Source organism: Notamacropus eugenii, chromosome 2 (genome assembly GCF_028372415.1).
Source record: "Notamacropus eugenii isolate mMacEug1 chromosome 2, mMacEug1.pri_v2, whole genome shotgun sequence".
NCBI classification, from domain to species: domain Eukaryota; kingdom Metazoa; phylum Chordata; class Mammalia; order Diprotodontia; family Macropodidae; genus Notamacropus; species Notamacropus eugenii.
This window is the reverse complement of record NC_092873.1, coordinates 472,856,772-472,872,651: the sequence shown is the minus strand read 5'-3', so window position 1 is coordinate 472,872,651 and position 15,880 is coordinate 472,856,772. Positions and strand designations below refer to the sequence as shown.

The following is a 15,880-nucleotide window of genomic DNA, read 5'->3' as shown; positions in this document are numbered from 1 at the left end:
ATCCTGCATCTCTCTAAGCTTTGCTTGTACTTTGCTTTTGATGGAATTAAATGCTGCCTTCTTAGAGGTGGATGAACTGTCCTTCTGGTAAATCCTCTGGAGTTCTCATTTTTCATTTAGTAGCTTCTGAATTTCTCCATCATTTTTATCAAACCAGTCTTAGTGTTTGTGAGTGTTCTGACCCAGATGAGCAAATGCAGTGCTGTACACCAAATCTCTGAGAGCCTCCCACTCCTTTTCTGCTCTACCATTGCCAACTATGTGTTGGCTCAACTTTCCCTCCAAGTCTCCAGCAAACTGTTCATGCTCAGAGAAGAGCTCTAATGTGTTGACATTAATTGTTCTGGTAATCATTTTGCCTTGAGGATGGCACCTTTGATGAATGCGAATATTTAGCTTGGAAAGGATAAGTCTATAATCAGTCCAGCACTCTGCACCACACATTGCCTTTGTCACTCTCACATCTTGTCTGTCTCTTCTCCTTACAATCACATAATCTATTAGATACCAGTGTTTGCTGCAAGGGTGCATCCATGAAGTTTTATTGCATTTAGGTAAGCAGAAGACAGTATTGGTGATGAGAAGGTCATGTGATGCACAAGTCTTCACCAGTAAATGACCATTGCTGTTCCTATTTCCAACTCCATTTCTCCCTAGGACTCCCTGCCAAGTCTGGTAGTCTAAGCCTACTCTAGCATTAAAGTCATCAAGAATCATAAGCTTGTCTTCTTTTGGCACATTGACAATAAGGGTCTCTAGGTATTCAGAACATTTTTCTTTGACTTCATCAGGGTTTGTCATGGTGGGAGCAAAGGCTCTGATCGTGGTGGCATGACATTTTCCTGTGAGTGGCAATGGTATTATAATGAGCCTGTCATTCACTCCTTTTGGCAGGCATGCCAACTTGCTGATTAGATTGATTTTGATTGCAAAACCCATGCCAGCTTCACAGTGCTCCCCTTCACTGCACGCACTCCAGAAAAAGGTGTATCCAGCTCCAGCTTCAGTAAGCTGGCCTTCATTTGCCAACCTTGTTTCGCTCAGGGCTGCTATTTGGATGGGACACCTGCTGAGTTCTCTTGCAACAAGAGCAGTTTTTCTTTCAGGTCTACTGGATTTTGTGTTGTCTATTAGCGTGCACACATTCCATGTGCCAATGGTGAGTGGAATCATCTTTGCAGATGTTTTCATACATTTTTTTGTGTTTCAACTGCATAGTGGGATTCCCCGCCTGTTGTGGAAATCAGGCCGGGGTTAGGTAAGCAGGCAATGTTTAGGGCACCTTTTCTAGCCCCCTTTCTCACACCAGGAGGTGAGCAGTACGATCCTTAAAAGGCTGTTCAGACACCCAGGGGGCTGCCGAGTTCCACTGCTGTTGCCAATGAGAAATGACCCTATGGCCTGAGTCGCCTGTGTGCAGGGTTGTGACTACAGGTCCCAATATATCTGCACCTTCTGCTTCATCACTTGTTTGTTGCCACAGGACTTTGAGGCATAATAATGAAATGGTATGGGTGATGTCTTCTGCTTCGTGTGTAAATTGGATTTAAGTGAAGCAGAGTTGCACAAAGTCATCAGCCTCACTCTCTCCTCCAGAGTCATTGTAGTCCAGTGGCAGGACAGAGTCAAGATGGCTGGCGATGGCTCAGGATGCAATGGATGAACCTGGCATCTTCGGTGTCTAACCAAGCTCTAAACATTCCACATCACCTGCTTCATCTGCCTTCATGGCCGTTGGAACAAACTGTTCTCATCTGCCCATTCCACCAGAGGAAGTCTTCACATGCTGGGGTATACATCCTCCTAACTCATCAATGGGTTTCAGAACCATTGGTTACCCTCAACGTGGGTTTGCCCTGCCTGCTGAAATGGGTTACTAGTCAGAATAAAATTGTTCCTGATTCTCCCAGACCTCTGACACACCAGCTTCTTATTCTTGGTAGAAATGTATTAATTTTCCTTAACATATCTTTTAAAAATAAGCTTCACTGATTTTTTTATGACATACATTTTAAAACAATTTTAAGTACAGCCAGTTATAAAGTGATTTCCTCACTAAAGGCCATCCTAAAAAAGCATATCTTAAGTTCTTTAATCTTCTAGGTATTCCCAACCAAAATTCCTAGCATTTGTGAATCTTCAAAGAATATCTCTCATAATAGTTGAAAAAAAAGGATATACTAATTAAAAATTCTTTTCAGTTCATCAATCCAATCATCCAGTGTTACCTAAGAAATCAATAAACAAGAAAGTGCTCTTCTTTTATTCACTTTTTTTTTTCAGTTTTCCTTGGTCTCCAAAGATGGCCTCCACATTTTGTTTTAGAGGCATTGGCACCATCTGGTGGTAAGAATGAAGTAGCTGGGTTTTCTTTTTCCTGTTCTGTCATTTCAACTGTTTTCAGTTATGCCCCATTCTTTGTGACCCCATTTGGGGTTTTCTTGGCAAAGATACTGGAGTGGTTTGCCATTTCCTTCTCCAGCTCATTTTATAAATGAGGAAACTGAGGCAAACAGGATTAAGTGATTTGGCCAGCGTCACCTAGCTAAGGGTCTGAGGCTCAGGAAAACGAGTCTTCTTCACTGGGGGTGAAAGGTGGGACCAGAGGAGGGATGGGTCTATTCATTGTGTCCCCTACTTGACCCTGTGTTTTTACATTTAACCAAAAATTAGGACTGCTTTTTCACCAGTAGGGTTTCCAGAAATGCATTATGGCAAAAAGAAAAGGATGACTGCACTGAGGTCATCCTTTCTAGGAGGTGCTTTTCTTAAACTCTGTAATAGTAGACAAGGTGAAGTTTTACCTTGAAACATAGATTACAGAATCATAACACCCCTTGGTCTTGAAGAGACCTTAAAAGCTCATTAAATTCTACCCTCAGTTTCCACCTAAGAATATAAACCAACTTAAGGCTTAAATCTGAAAGAAGGGACACTCAAGAAGATCTCAAGGCCAGTGATTTTATAGGTATTTTTCTTTAGGGGCAAGAAAGAAATCATTGTGTTATAGGACTTAAAGCAGAAAGGGGGTTTTTTTGAGATTTTTTTTTTTTTTACAAATAAGGAAAATCAGGACGGGAACAAAATTATACAGGTAACAAGCGACAGAGGCAGAATAGATATTCATGCCCTGTGATCACAGATTCAGTGTCCTTTCTATTATAAGACATGGGAGAAATACATCCTTCTTTGAAAGGACCAAGGCCTCCCCAAGTCATTTTAGATTTACAGTTAAATATTCTCATAATTTATTATGCTCAAATCATGAAATCACTGATTATTAGTGCAGAAAAGGGTCTTGGAAATCATCCAATACATTCCTTCATTTTACAGGTGAAGAAACTTACACCCCGAGTCTCTACAAGTTAACTAATGAGCCTGAAAGAACAAAATGGGAATTAGTATGGACAATTAAAATGTCCTTTAGTTCTACCTACCTAGTTCTGTGACAGCATCACGCCTGTTCATTTCCAAAATTTCATAAAGTTCCTGTAGGGAATTGAAAACAAAATTAGATTTCTCCTATACAAAGTGTAAAATATTTCTTGGCTGGTTTTTTTTTAAAGACTATTTGCCCCAAATCGTCAAGGTAAAGAAGTATTAATTTCATTCATCACTTCTTGGAAATACAGGGTTTGCTTCTCCTCCTTCTATCATGAAACTGCTATTCAATCTGCCCTCTCTCCCCTGCCCTTCCTCAGATCAAGTTAAAAATTGCTCTGTTGTAGTCAGTGGCCTGAATATCCAATAGGCACCATATTTCTCTACTTCATTTTAAGTACTCTGATGCATCCATAAGTTCTCAGAAACTATCCAGGCCTTCTCATACTGTATACTTCTTATCCATGTCTTTCCACAAATGTTGAGCAGATTTACCCAATGTGCTGAAGGCCTTCTTTTTTCTTTTTCATGGATATCAGGGTAGCATTTGGGCTGTTCATTTATTATCCTTCTCTTTTGGCTCTATGACTGGTCCATCTCCTCCAGTTTTAAATGTTCCTGATAATATCTTTTATGCCATTTCTCTTCCTTAAGTTACAATTGTCAATGACCTTACCACTGCCTTTTTGGTGACTCGCATTTATAATTTTTCTGATTCTCAGTCATGTAGTATTACCAGAAGATGTTAGTATTGATGGACTTCTGCAGCAGGAAATCATTTGGGATCAATGAAAGAGCTACACAATTTTTCTAATGCAAACCAGGATTCCCTCCCCAAAGTTTTATGCATTACTTGTATTCTCCTCACCTGAAATATGGTTTCTCGGGTAGAAATCTGTTTAATTAACAGTTTTGTATCCTCTTGACTTTGGATATAGCCTTTTGTAATACAATACATCAAGCTAAAGCGTTTTTTGATCTGTTCATCAGTTACACTTATCAGCGTTGGTAGCAACATCTAAAATAGCATGTTAAAGAAATCCCATGTGTTAGATAACACACCTTTAAGAATCAGCAGATTTTTCTGGGAAATTTTACTTGGAAATATTTCTAAATGGAATTCTGACAGATCATTGGTCTTATAATCAATGTTCTCTCATTCCTGCAAAGCTGACAGAAGCTTTGTTCTGGCACCAAGGCAGCAAGATGATGCCATAGTGCATAGAGCACTAGAACTGGCGTCAGGAAGCCCTGAGTTCAAAGCCAGCCTCAGATATTTACTAGCCATGTGACCTTGGACAAGTCACTTAACCTCTAGATGGCTTGGTTTCCTCATCTGTTAAATGAAAATGATTACAATAATTGGGCTTACCTCTCAGAGCTATTGTGAGCATAAAACATGATAATACCTTATCATTATGGTTCCCAGACCTCAACATATGGTTCCCTGACCAGGAAACACTGCTAATCTCAAGTTCTTCTCCAGCCAAGACTGGAAGGAATGTAAGCCTCCCCCTCTCCTTATCCCCTTCTTGCTCTCCAAGTACCTTGGAAGTGTTTTTTCAGGCCAGGTCAGGTCCCAGTAGGTCAGACAGCTAGGAGACTGACTGGTTCAGGTTCTTGGTCCAGTGCTTATGTTGGAGGCCATGGACTTGGGCACGCTTCCTGAAGCATGGAGGACAGGGACAGAGGCCCTGTTTGGAAGTGTATGCCAGATTATTTCAATTCTCTCAGCACTAGGGAATTGGGAAAGCTCCAGGTACCTTTTTGTGTTTTGCCTTGGTCTGTTCTGTTTGTTTTTCAAGGCTTACTCCCAGATCCTGCTTTATGGAAGAAGGGACTTCCAGTCCCCACTACCATAATGGATCAATCCTCTCAATTTCCAAAAGTTCGTCTTTGGTTAGTCTTTTGCAAAATTGGGAAAAATTTAATTTCTCTAAAGAACTTAAAAAGAAAAAGCTCAGGTTCTTTTGCAACACTATTTGACCTCAGTATTGCCCAGAGGGCCACAAAGCATGGCCCATTTTGGGGACTTTAAAAATGAGTATTGTTTTGCAGTTGGAATCATACTCCTGCCAAGAAGGAAAATGGATGGGAGTTTCCTACATAATGGCCTTTGTTGAGCTCTCTCAGAACCTTGTTCTCAGGAAAGATTGTAAGATGTTTGTAGCTAGAACCACCCCTCAAACAGACAATAGGGGTGAACTGGACATTTTTGATGATCCCCTTCTTATGGCCCCCAGGGCTTTGGCCCCCTTCCACTCCCCCAGCCCCAGCCAGGGGTCTTGCTGAGGTGCCTACCTCTAGGGTCCCTTTTCCTGAGACCATGCCCACTCAGGCCTCAGACGCCACCCTCACAGCAGTCTCTAGGCTATCTCCCCCTCTGAACTCTTTCCCTCCTTAGGTGCCAGCTGATCCTCCCCCGTGCCAGCCAGATGTCCAGTTCAGGCAGCATTCCCCAGCCCCTCCCTCATAAGAAGTAGGTCTTCCTATCTCTCTTCCCAAGCCCCTTCAAGACTTTTTCCCCTGAGGGAAGTGTCTGCCTTGCCTAGTGGGATAATTAGAGTTCATGTCCCATTATCCATCTCAGACCTCATTCAGGTTAAAGAGAAACTAGGGAGATATTCAGAAGATCTCACAAAGTTTACTGAGGGTTTTAGGGACATATCCCTACAATTTGAGTTTTTGGGGAGTGATTTGCATGTCCTCTTCCATGCCTATTATACCTTTGAGAAGAGAATCTGGGAACAAGCCAAAAGTTTGGAGATCATTTGGCTAGCGATGACTCCACAAAATATCCCCCTGGAACTAGTGCTGTTCCAACTAGTGACCCAGAATGGGATTATCAGAAGAGCGAGGATAGGTGAAAGGGAGATCATATTATAATTTGCCTGTTAGAAGGCCCAAGAACTGCATTTCAAAAGCAAGTAAATTTTCAAAAAATTAGGGAGATTACTCCTGGAGAAAAGGAAAGCCCTGCCCTTTTTCAAAACTGATTAGTAGAAGCAATTAAAAAGTATACAGATTTGGATCCTGACTCTATAGAAGGGGCAGCAATTCTTAGCATGTAGTTTGTTAATCAGTCTGCTCCAGATATTAGGAGGAAACTGCATAAATTGGGAAGGGGAACCCAAACACCTCAGGCCCAATTACTGGAGATGGCTTTCAGAGTCTTTAACCACAGAAACATAGTGGTAGCAGAGGAAAGAGAATAAAGCGAAAGGGCTAGAGACAGAGAACATGCTCAATTCTTGTTAGTTGCCATGGTCAGGAAAAGACCCAAGGAGTACCCCTCCAGGGTGCCCCCTTGGAGGAAGCCCAGCCACTTTGGCAGCAAAAAAAACCCTGCTTTTGATGCCACAAGGAGGGTCACTGGTTCAAGGAGTGCCTCTCTGAGGCATGCCCCAGAGGGAAATCCAGGAACTGACACCTGTGGAACCATGCCCATGTGACCAGGAGGGACATTGGACGAAGGATTGTCCCCAAAGTTGGAAAAGTCATGCAGCCGCCCCCAGTACCCTGTCCTCCAGTCTTCTCAAGACTCAGATTGATGGGAAACCCTGAGTTCTGGCAGCATTCTCACTTTCTCCACCTCTCTTACCAAGCCCTGGGCAAAAATGGAGGCAAAAGGTAAGGTTATCCACTTGAACATGGATACATTTTCTGTTTTAACCAATTACTCTGGCCCTACCTGCCCCTCAATCAATCAGGTCCTGGCCATGGAAGGGTAAATTAAGGAATGTCTCCAGACATACCCCTCCTCTGTCTATTTGAGGATCTCCTTGTTGGGAAGGGAACTGATAGTGAAATTGGGGAATCAATTTTCTCTAGTTAAACCTCCCATCTCCTTTTTCCCTCCATTCACCAAATCTCCCCATGTTCGCTTGAAAGTGTAGGAGACAGTCGGGCCAATTGTTTGGGGTTTGGGAATTCCTGGGCTAGCTACTTCTGCTACCCAGAGGTTGTTAGTCTCCCAGACCCAGGTCAGTTGATGTTTTTATTTACTCAAAATATGCTTTCCATGTTCTACATGCCCATGGAGCAGTTTGGAAAGAAAGGGGATCTCTGCCAGAAAAAAAATCTTATCAAACATGCCCTTTTGTGTTTTGGCCTTGCCATAGTTATCTTTAATTCTCTCCAGAGAAATTGTCTTTTATGCCAGGGAAATAGTCTTTTCTTTATACTACTTTTGTGCCTCTTTGGTCCTTGTTTGCCTAACCTCCTTGCCAGGTTTGTCTTTTCCAGAGGACAAGCCATCAACTTCCAGATGACAACTCAGGCTATGCACCCCTTGAACAGGACCCATCGAGGCAGGGACAGCTCTACTCCCCTTGCCAGCAGGAAGCAGTTTCAGAAGCTGAGACCTTCACTCCTTACCCCCAAAAGAATTTGGGTCCCATTTGTTTGAGGGGAGAATAATGGGGTACAGACCCTGGGAACCTCCTTGAACTCTCCTTGAATCTTCCCACTTAATCTGGCTTTTCATACTCAAATCTGTTGCCCTTGGCCTAGTCTGGGCCTCCACTGTCTGTTACCTCTGGATTGCCCCACCTGCTTCCCACCCCAGCCCTCATACCTGTCCCATACCTCCCAATTGCCTCCAGTTGTTTCCCACCCTTGATTACATCACTAGTTACCCCAGTCTCATCAAGATCCTCCTTAGACCCTCCTCCAAGACTACTCAACCACCTCTAGATCTTTCCCACAGTCTTTCTGTATATAAGTTCCATCCCCACTCCATGAAGGGGCTCAGATTCAATCCAGCTCTGACTCTGTCTAGCTGAGATTCTATCTGGCCTGCTTGTCAATACAAGCATCACAAATGCTTAGGTTCCTTAAGAGTCAACCCAATATGTCAAATCTTTAATAAACTTTGTTTCGCTTTAGCTGAAAGAAGTCTAGAGTTGAATTCATTCAGCAGGACCTAGTATGTCAGTTTATTTGGGTCCCAAACCTCATCAATCTCCCCTGCTCCACCCCCTTGAGATCTGGAAAATAAGCATAAAAGTTTTCTCCCTCCCTTTCGTACCAGAAAAGAAGTCTGAATTTTTTCACTTTCTTTTATGGGGTGTTAATAGTACCTTATTGTAAAATTTTGGCTAAGTGTTTGGTCATAAGCTCTGTATCATCTGCTAGCCTTTGTGTGTCATCTGTAGCTTCTGCAAAACTCCCCCAGAATTCCCATTTAATTTCTTATGCTGACCTGTGAATATCAAAACTGCAATGGGAAAAGTCTCAATGTGGAAGGGATAAATTGTAAATGGTTTGCCCAAGATCCCACAGATATTGAGGGTCAGAAACAGTGTGGTCCTTTCAAATTCTTAAATTCCATGATTCAGGTCAACCAACATTTTTAAACCTTTCTATCACAAATGCTCATCTTACAAAGGGTTTGATTGTACTTTATGGGATTTCTTCACTTCATTGGCCCCTAACCCTCACCAAGGAAATCTGGAAAAAGATAGGATACCATCCTCAGTGGAATACTGAGACAGACTCATACTTTCCAGCATACATTTCACAAAACTCGATTGAAAAGCTTGCATAAAAGCAGCACGTAGCACAGAGTACATTACAATATTTGATGTTTGAAATGCAAAGAGATTTTAAAAAATGGAGACCAGCAAACAATCAAATATCTTAAAGGAACAGATGAATCCTACCTCTTACAAATGAAAACAAGGGCCCCTTTGGCAGAGATTCCCTTAATATGTCCTATCTTTACCCACTGATTTCTGCCATTTAAAAGAGAAAAATAGGGTGATTGTTTTCCCCTTCCCTTTTCCAGTCTCCCAGCCATGCTCCATGACTTCAAGAATTTGTATTGATTAGACATCGTAGGAGAGGAAGGAGTCAAAAATGACTTCCTTTTTTTTTTTTTGCCTGAGCAACAAAAAAAAATTAGTGTCACTAATCCAGAAAATTAAAACAGATAGTGAGTGTGACATGCCCATAGCATGTCTGTCAAAAGGTAACTTCTTCATTTGTGTTTTCTCTTCCAAGCCACTGTTTTTCATTTCTTTTCTTTAGTCCTCATAGAAATATTATCACAATTGTTAAAGTGAAGAGTCAGTCTTTGAAACCAGAGGTTCATCTCCTGCCTCTGACATCCTGATATGACTGTAAACAAGTTCTGTAAGGCCCCCTAAGCTTCAATGGCCTTCTCCTTTCTAAAAAATCGATTCAAAGTTCTGTGAGATATGATCCCGGTAAGAAAGATTGGCTATGTGATGCTAAACCATCTACCTTGGCAGTCAAAAGCCTTCCTAACCTAGTCCCCTCCTACCTTCCTAATCTTCTTATACCTTACTCCCCAACATGTGCCCTTTGATCCAGTGACACTGGCCTCCTCAAACAAGACACTCCATGTCTTCTCTCGAGGCATTCCCTTTGGCTGTCCCCTATGCCTGGACTATACTTACTGCCTTTCCTGGCTTTCTTTAAGTCCTAACTAAAATCCCGTCTTTTACTAGAAGCCTTCCTCAGCCCCTCTTATTCTAGTGCCTTCCCTCTGGTAATTATTTCCTTTTTTTGTTTGTACATATTTGTTTGCAAGTTGTCTCCCCCCATTAAACTGTAACTCCTTGAGGGCAGGCACTGTATTACCTCTTTTGGGATGCCCAGTTTGCGCAGAACCTGGCGAATGGCAGGCGCTTAATAAATAGTGATTGATTGATTGGTTGGTTGGTTTCACTGGTATAGAGAACTCCCAGAGGAGGAAGCTCTATCAATGTACTTTTTCTGAAACTTAAAAGTCTTAAGAAAGTTCCTAGGAAGTGACTTGCCCAGAGTCACCCATCCAGTATAAGTCAGAGGCAGGTTCTCTCATATGCCATGTCCCTCTGCTTCTTATGGTCCTGTGGCCCTATGACTCTAAACGAGTTAATCTGTAACACAAGTTAGTAAACTTCATATATGGGGAGTGTGGAGAATACCCACAATGGACAACAGTAACAGCCAACACGTACAGAACCTGAGGGTTTGTGAAGCCTTTTACAAATTATCCTCACAACCACCCTGGGAGGTAGGGGCTATTATTATTTTCATTTTACAAATAAGGAAACTGAGGTAGACAGCAGTAAAGTGTGACTTACCCAAGGTCACACAACTAGTAAGTGTCTGAGACCAGACAAAGGATACTAGAAAGCTAAGCTGCTCAGTAATCTCTTCCATGCACATTCTATCCCTTGGAGATGTGTTAAGAGTAAATTAGGTTCTGTTTTCAAATACAGATATCCCCTAGAGAAATCTTGACTATCAGTCATTAATGCTTGAGTGTAAATTATTTTAAGCAGCTAATTTTAACTTATCCTTTTAACACTTGGCCATGTTCCAACATTGAGAAATGAAATTTTGATTAAAAGTATGGAAGAGAAAGAGGGTATAATATTAAAGTGTGGAGTAATTTTGAGAGGGAATAGATTTGAATGAGTTTCTATAATAGGAGGCTGTGTACAACCAGAGGATAAAGTGAGGCCACTAAGCCCTTGGAGGAGCAGAGGTAGGCACACTGCCTTTGGCATGATCCCAGACTATGAATACTCATGCCTGACTCAAGGATATATAACAAGAAAATCATTTTGAGGCAGTGAGAATTTTCTATGCCTCTTGAAACACTATCAAGTGCGTAATTTTTCCGACTTCCCCTAACATGCCTTTATCCCATACCTTAGTTGACAATTGGAATAGGGAAATTTAGGCTGATTTTTAAAAATGTGTAGCAACAAGTGTAGATTCCCTCCCTGTGCTTACCCCTAGTCATTTTACTTGGTATTCAGTTAAGATCTTCCTTAATGACTCCTGGGAGATGTCACATTTTAACACAATATTATAGGGAAATGGTCATCCCTTAAATAGCAAAATCCTTACCTTAAAAATACGAAGAAATCTTATTATTCTTAAAAATCCTAATATTACTGAACATTGAATAAGGAAAATATCTCTTGGCTTTTGTCTGACTAAGTGCACACAAATGATATCGATGAGTCCAAAAACGATGATGCAAAATTCCAAATGGTTCCAACTGTGATGAAAATACTTGTTTTTCATAATTATTATCTATTTAGGAATCAAAACAAAAAAAGAAATGTTACTGTTTGGACTACAATGATGTGGAAAAAAATTAAATGATCACAGATTACAAGGCAGTCCTCAGCAATAACTAAAAATTCAAAAATTCCTTTGAAGTCCCTTACTTGGAATTCGGAATACAGTTTTCCCATTGAAACAATGTGAATAATGGCATTCCCAAGTTATCCCAAAGGAACCCATTTAACCTAGAAATAATTATTAAAAATAGAAAAACAATATACTTGAATGAGAAATCTTCTTATCTTGAATATAGAACAGAGTGCTATAGAATCATAGGACTTTAATATTTGAAGGACCATAGAGGTCAGATAGGCCAACCCTCTTATTTTAGAGATGAGAAGGTACCCTAAGAAACTAAGCAATTTGGCCTGAATCAATGACGGAGAGTTTGGCAGAACCAAATTTCAAAATCAATCCGACTCTAAATTCATTGTTCTTCCTACCACAGGGTGGTGGCTCACAAAGAAGCCTTCACACTCTTAAATGGACTTAAGTTCTCAGTTTCTGGATCTGAAATCAGCGGATATAATTGGAAGAATATGAGAAGGTAGATGGAGACTTTCGTGGAAATGTGCAAGGGGACTTTGTAGCACTTACAGGAACTTTAGGATTTGGGGGCACAGGGTCATTTATTATTTCTATTTTCACTCAAAAGTTAAGTTTTTCTTCTTTCTTTAGATGCTAGAGTATTGCTAACATTATTTCCATGCTTTTTTTTAGCCATGATTAATGCAACTTTATGTCTTAAAAAAATGAAAGAAATCAAAGTTTAAGTGCCTCATCCAGGATCACACAACTAATATGTATCTGAAGTCAGATTTGAACACAGGTATTCCTGACATCAGGCTCAACACTCTATCTGCTGCACCAACTAGCTGCCTAACTGCAGTGGAATAATATTAAATATCATCTCATTTTTATATTTTCTGTATAGTATTCTCTCTCAATCTCTTTTTCTCACAAGACATAGCTCCAAAGTATACAATATATTTTTTCTTTTCACAGATCTGGATTTCCCTGATTTCTCACCATTACAAATTAAAATAATTGTATTTTATTCCTATCAGATAACAGCATCCCATACTTTCCTCAGTATATTCTTACTCAGGTAACTGGAATTTATCCAGGAAAATTTTTATTAATCCAGTTTTTGTGAATGGAAAATTACAAACATAGCTAATAGTAGCTAACATTTATACAGCATTTTAAGAAGTTTGCAAAGTTTTCTCTCTCCATATGTATGCATGTGTATGTGTGTGTATGTGTATGTGTGTGTGTGTATGAGTGTGTGTGGGTGTGTGTGGGTGTGTGTGGGTGTGTATATGTGTGTATGTGTGTATGTGTATGTGTGTGTATGTGTGTGCATGTGTGTATGTGTATGTGTGGGTGTGGGTGTGTGGGTGTATGTGTGTGTGTATGTGTGTGTATGTGGGTGTGGGGGGGAGTGTGTATATGTGTGTGTATGTGTGTGTGTATATGTGTATGTGTGTGTATGCATGTGTGTATGTGTATGTGTGGGTGTGGGTGTGGGTGTGTGGGTGTGTGTATGTGTGTGTGTATCAGTATGTGTGTATCTGTATGTGTGTGTATGTGTATGTGTGTATGTGTGTGTATGTGTGTGTATGTGTGTGGGTGTGGGTGTGGGTGTGTGTATGTATGTGTATGTGTGTGTATGTGGAGGGGTGGGGGTGTATGTGTGTGTCTATCTGTATGTGTGTGTATCTGTATGTGTGTGTATCTGTATGTGTGTATGTGTGTGTATGTGTGTGGGTGTGGGTGTGGGTGTGTGTATATATGTGTATGTGTGTGTATGTGTATGTGTGGATGTGGATGTGGAGGGGTGGGGGTGTATGTGTGTGTATGTGTGTGTGTATGTGTGTATGCATGTGTGTGTGGATGTGTGGATGTGGATGTGTATGTGGGTGGGGGGGTGTATGTGTGTGGGTGTGGGTGTGTGTATGTGTGTGTGTGTGTGTGTGTGTGTGTGTGTGTGTAATCTCATATGATCCTTATAACCACCATGGAAGGTAGATGCTATTTCCATTCCCATTTTATTATCCTTATTCAATGTTCAGTAACATTAGGATTTTTAAGAATAATGAGATTTCTTCTTATTTTTAAAGTGAGAATTCTGCTATTTAAGGGAGGATCATTTCTCTATAATATTATGTTAAAATATGGTATCTCCCAGGAGTCATTAAGGAAGATCTTAACTGAATACCAAGTAAAATGACTAGGGGTAAGCACAGGGATTGGAGTCTACATTTGTTACATGTTTTGTTTTTTTTTTAAATCAGGCTAAATTCCCCAATTCCAATTGTCCACTAAGTTATGTGGTAAGGGCACATCCAAATCAGTTAGGGAAAGCCTGACAAATTAAAGTGACCTGCCCAGAATAACACAGCTAGTGCCTGAGGTGGGGATTTGAACTTGGGTCTTCCTAATTCCAGGTCTATCACTGTGCACAGTACCGGGTTCAGAGTCAGGAAGACTTCAGTTCCTATCCCAATTCAGACACTTATTGCTGTGCAACTCTGGGCAAGTTACTTAATGTTTCGCAGTCTCAGTTTCTTCATCTGTATAATGTGGATATTAATAACAGCTTTTTGCATCATAGGGTTGTTGTGAGGATCAAATGAGAAAACTCATGTAAAGTGCTTCACAAACCTTCAAGTGCTTTGAATGCTAGCCTTGATTATTTATCCTATCCAGGTCTTTGTATACAGATTCTGATTATTTTAGGGTTCTTTTTGGAATTCCTTTCCAATTGGCAATGCTGATATTTTAAGATGTAACTAACAGTTGAGAACAGTGAAAAACAATGAAAAGAAGGAAGCATAGTATATGGACAATCCCCTGAAAGAGAAGAAAAGAGGTGCTCTGGAAAAGACATTATATTAGGCCATAATTTCCCAAAATAAGTTGTGTAGAGTCCTTCCTTGCAACCCATATAACATTAACAAGGAATTCAGGAAATTTTTATGCTAGTGGTATTTCTCCTCCTAAAAAAAAAAGTATGAAATTATACACACACACGCACACATACACACACACACACACACACACACACACACACACACATAGTTCCTAACTAGGAGGAATTATTTCCTTTGTTTTATTGTAAAAATCTCTCCTCCTTTAGGTCCAAACCTGCCAACCTCATCCCACACCTGAAACCAGCATTTGTCTCATAAATCCAAAACTGTTCCATGACCTAATTAGTTAAGAAGAAATTTGGGGTTAAGATGGTTCTCCCTGCTGAGAAAATTCTCCAGAATACTAATACATTAGCATCCTAACTAATTTAGTGAAGAATTCATTTGTCCCAAAAGAATCTGGCATTCATTAATAATGGATCAAAAGAACATAATATAACATTCTGTGGGAGATTCAAATGAACACCTAGTAAATTCATAGTATTGATTCACTTTGATGAATGTCTTTAAGAAGAACAGCTAATTATGCAAATGATCATTTCTGACCATCTGGAAAAATGTTCACACTGCTCTTCAGGTAGAAATATATGCGTGTGTGAGTGTGTGTGTATGTATGTATGTGTATATATGTGTGTGTGTTTTTGTTTCTCCAATGGCATCTGGTTTGAGTTGAATATATATAACCCTTTATAGATTCCAAACTTATAATTCTTAAAATATCAGTCATTTTTAAACAAGAAACAATAATATGAGGTCCAATCACTCTTTATGATTCTGATTTAATTTTAATCCATTATGTTTATCAGCATTTGTGATGTTTATCTTAGCTGAATTACAGAATCTCAGAGTTGAAAGAGATCTCAGAGCCCATCTAGTCCAATCAATACCTATATGGGAATCTTGTCGACAAAATTCTCAACATATAGTCTTCTAGTCTTCTCTTGAAGATGTCTAGTGAGTTCTTTCTTGACTTTCAAGGAAGAATAAAAAAATTACATGAAACAATCTAGATTCTAGAATTATGTCAAGAATTATGGTAAATAGTATCTGACATCAAGTTAATTGAACTTTAAAAAGAGATTTTTAAGAAATGTGAATTTTTCTATTTATGGAAAACATTGATATTTTATACAATACCTTTAGTGTTGCTTCTATTATGCACAAGAAAATAAAATAGTAGTTTACGATAATTAGTCCCACCACATAGAAATCTCTTACAGCTGACCATAGATGTAGAATCATGGGATAGATGTATAATATAGTGACAATGTATCCTGTGTACTGAAACTCGTCTGAAAATACAATATTATATATATGAACCCTAAAAATAGACTTCCTGTAAAAGAATTGAGATTAAATAGAATGTCAATCATTCAAATATATTATTAACTAATACCTAAAAAAACTGAAGTTCAATATGCAGTTTTTTAAAACTCTTCATCATCAATAATAATGGTTAAGAATATAAATTA

General features: G+C 39.8%; 1 protein-coding gene across 4 annotated transcripts in view; it reads right to left on the bottom strand.

The window, feature by feature from the left end:
• SLC9C2 (solute carrier family 9 member C2 (putative)) overlaps nucleotides 1–15,880 on the bottom strand; it is a 95,912-nt gene that overhangs the window by 30,762 nt on the left and 49,270 nt on the right. For all 4 annotated transcript variants that reach the window (XM_072648593.1, XM_072648594.1, XM_072648595.1 and 1 more), the window contains 4 exons: nucleotides 15,546–15,744; nucleotides 11,251–11,439; nucleotides 4,250–4,399; nucleotides 3,438–3,489 (listed from right to left, as the gene is read on the bottom strand). In XM_072648593.1, the coding sequence (XP_072504694.1) occupies nucleotides 3,438–3,489; nucleotides 4,250–4,399; nucleotides 11,251–11,439; nucleotides 15,546–15,744 (590 nt within the window). The remainder of the gene's footprint in view (nucleotides 1–3,437; nucleotides 3,490–4,249; nucleotides 4,400–11,250; nucleotides 11,440–15,545; nucleotides 15,745–15,880) is intronic.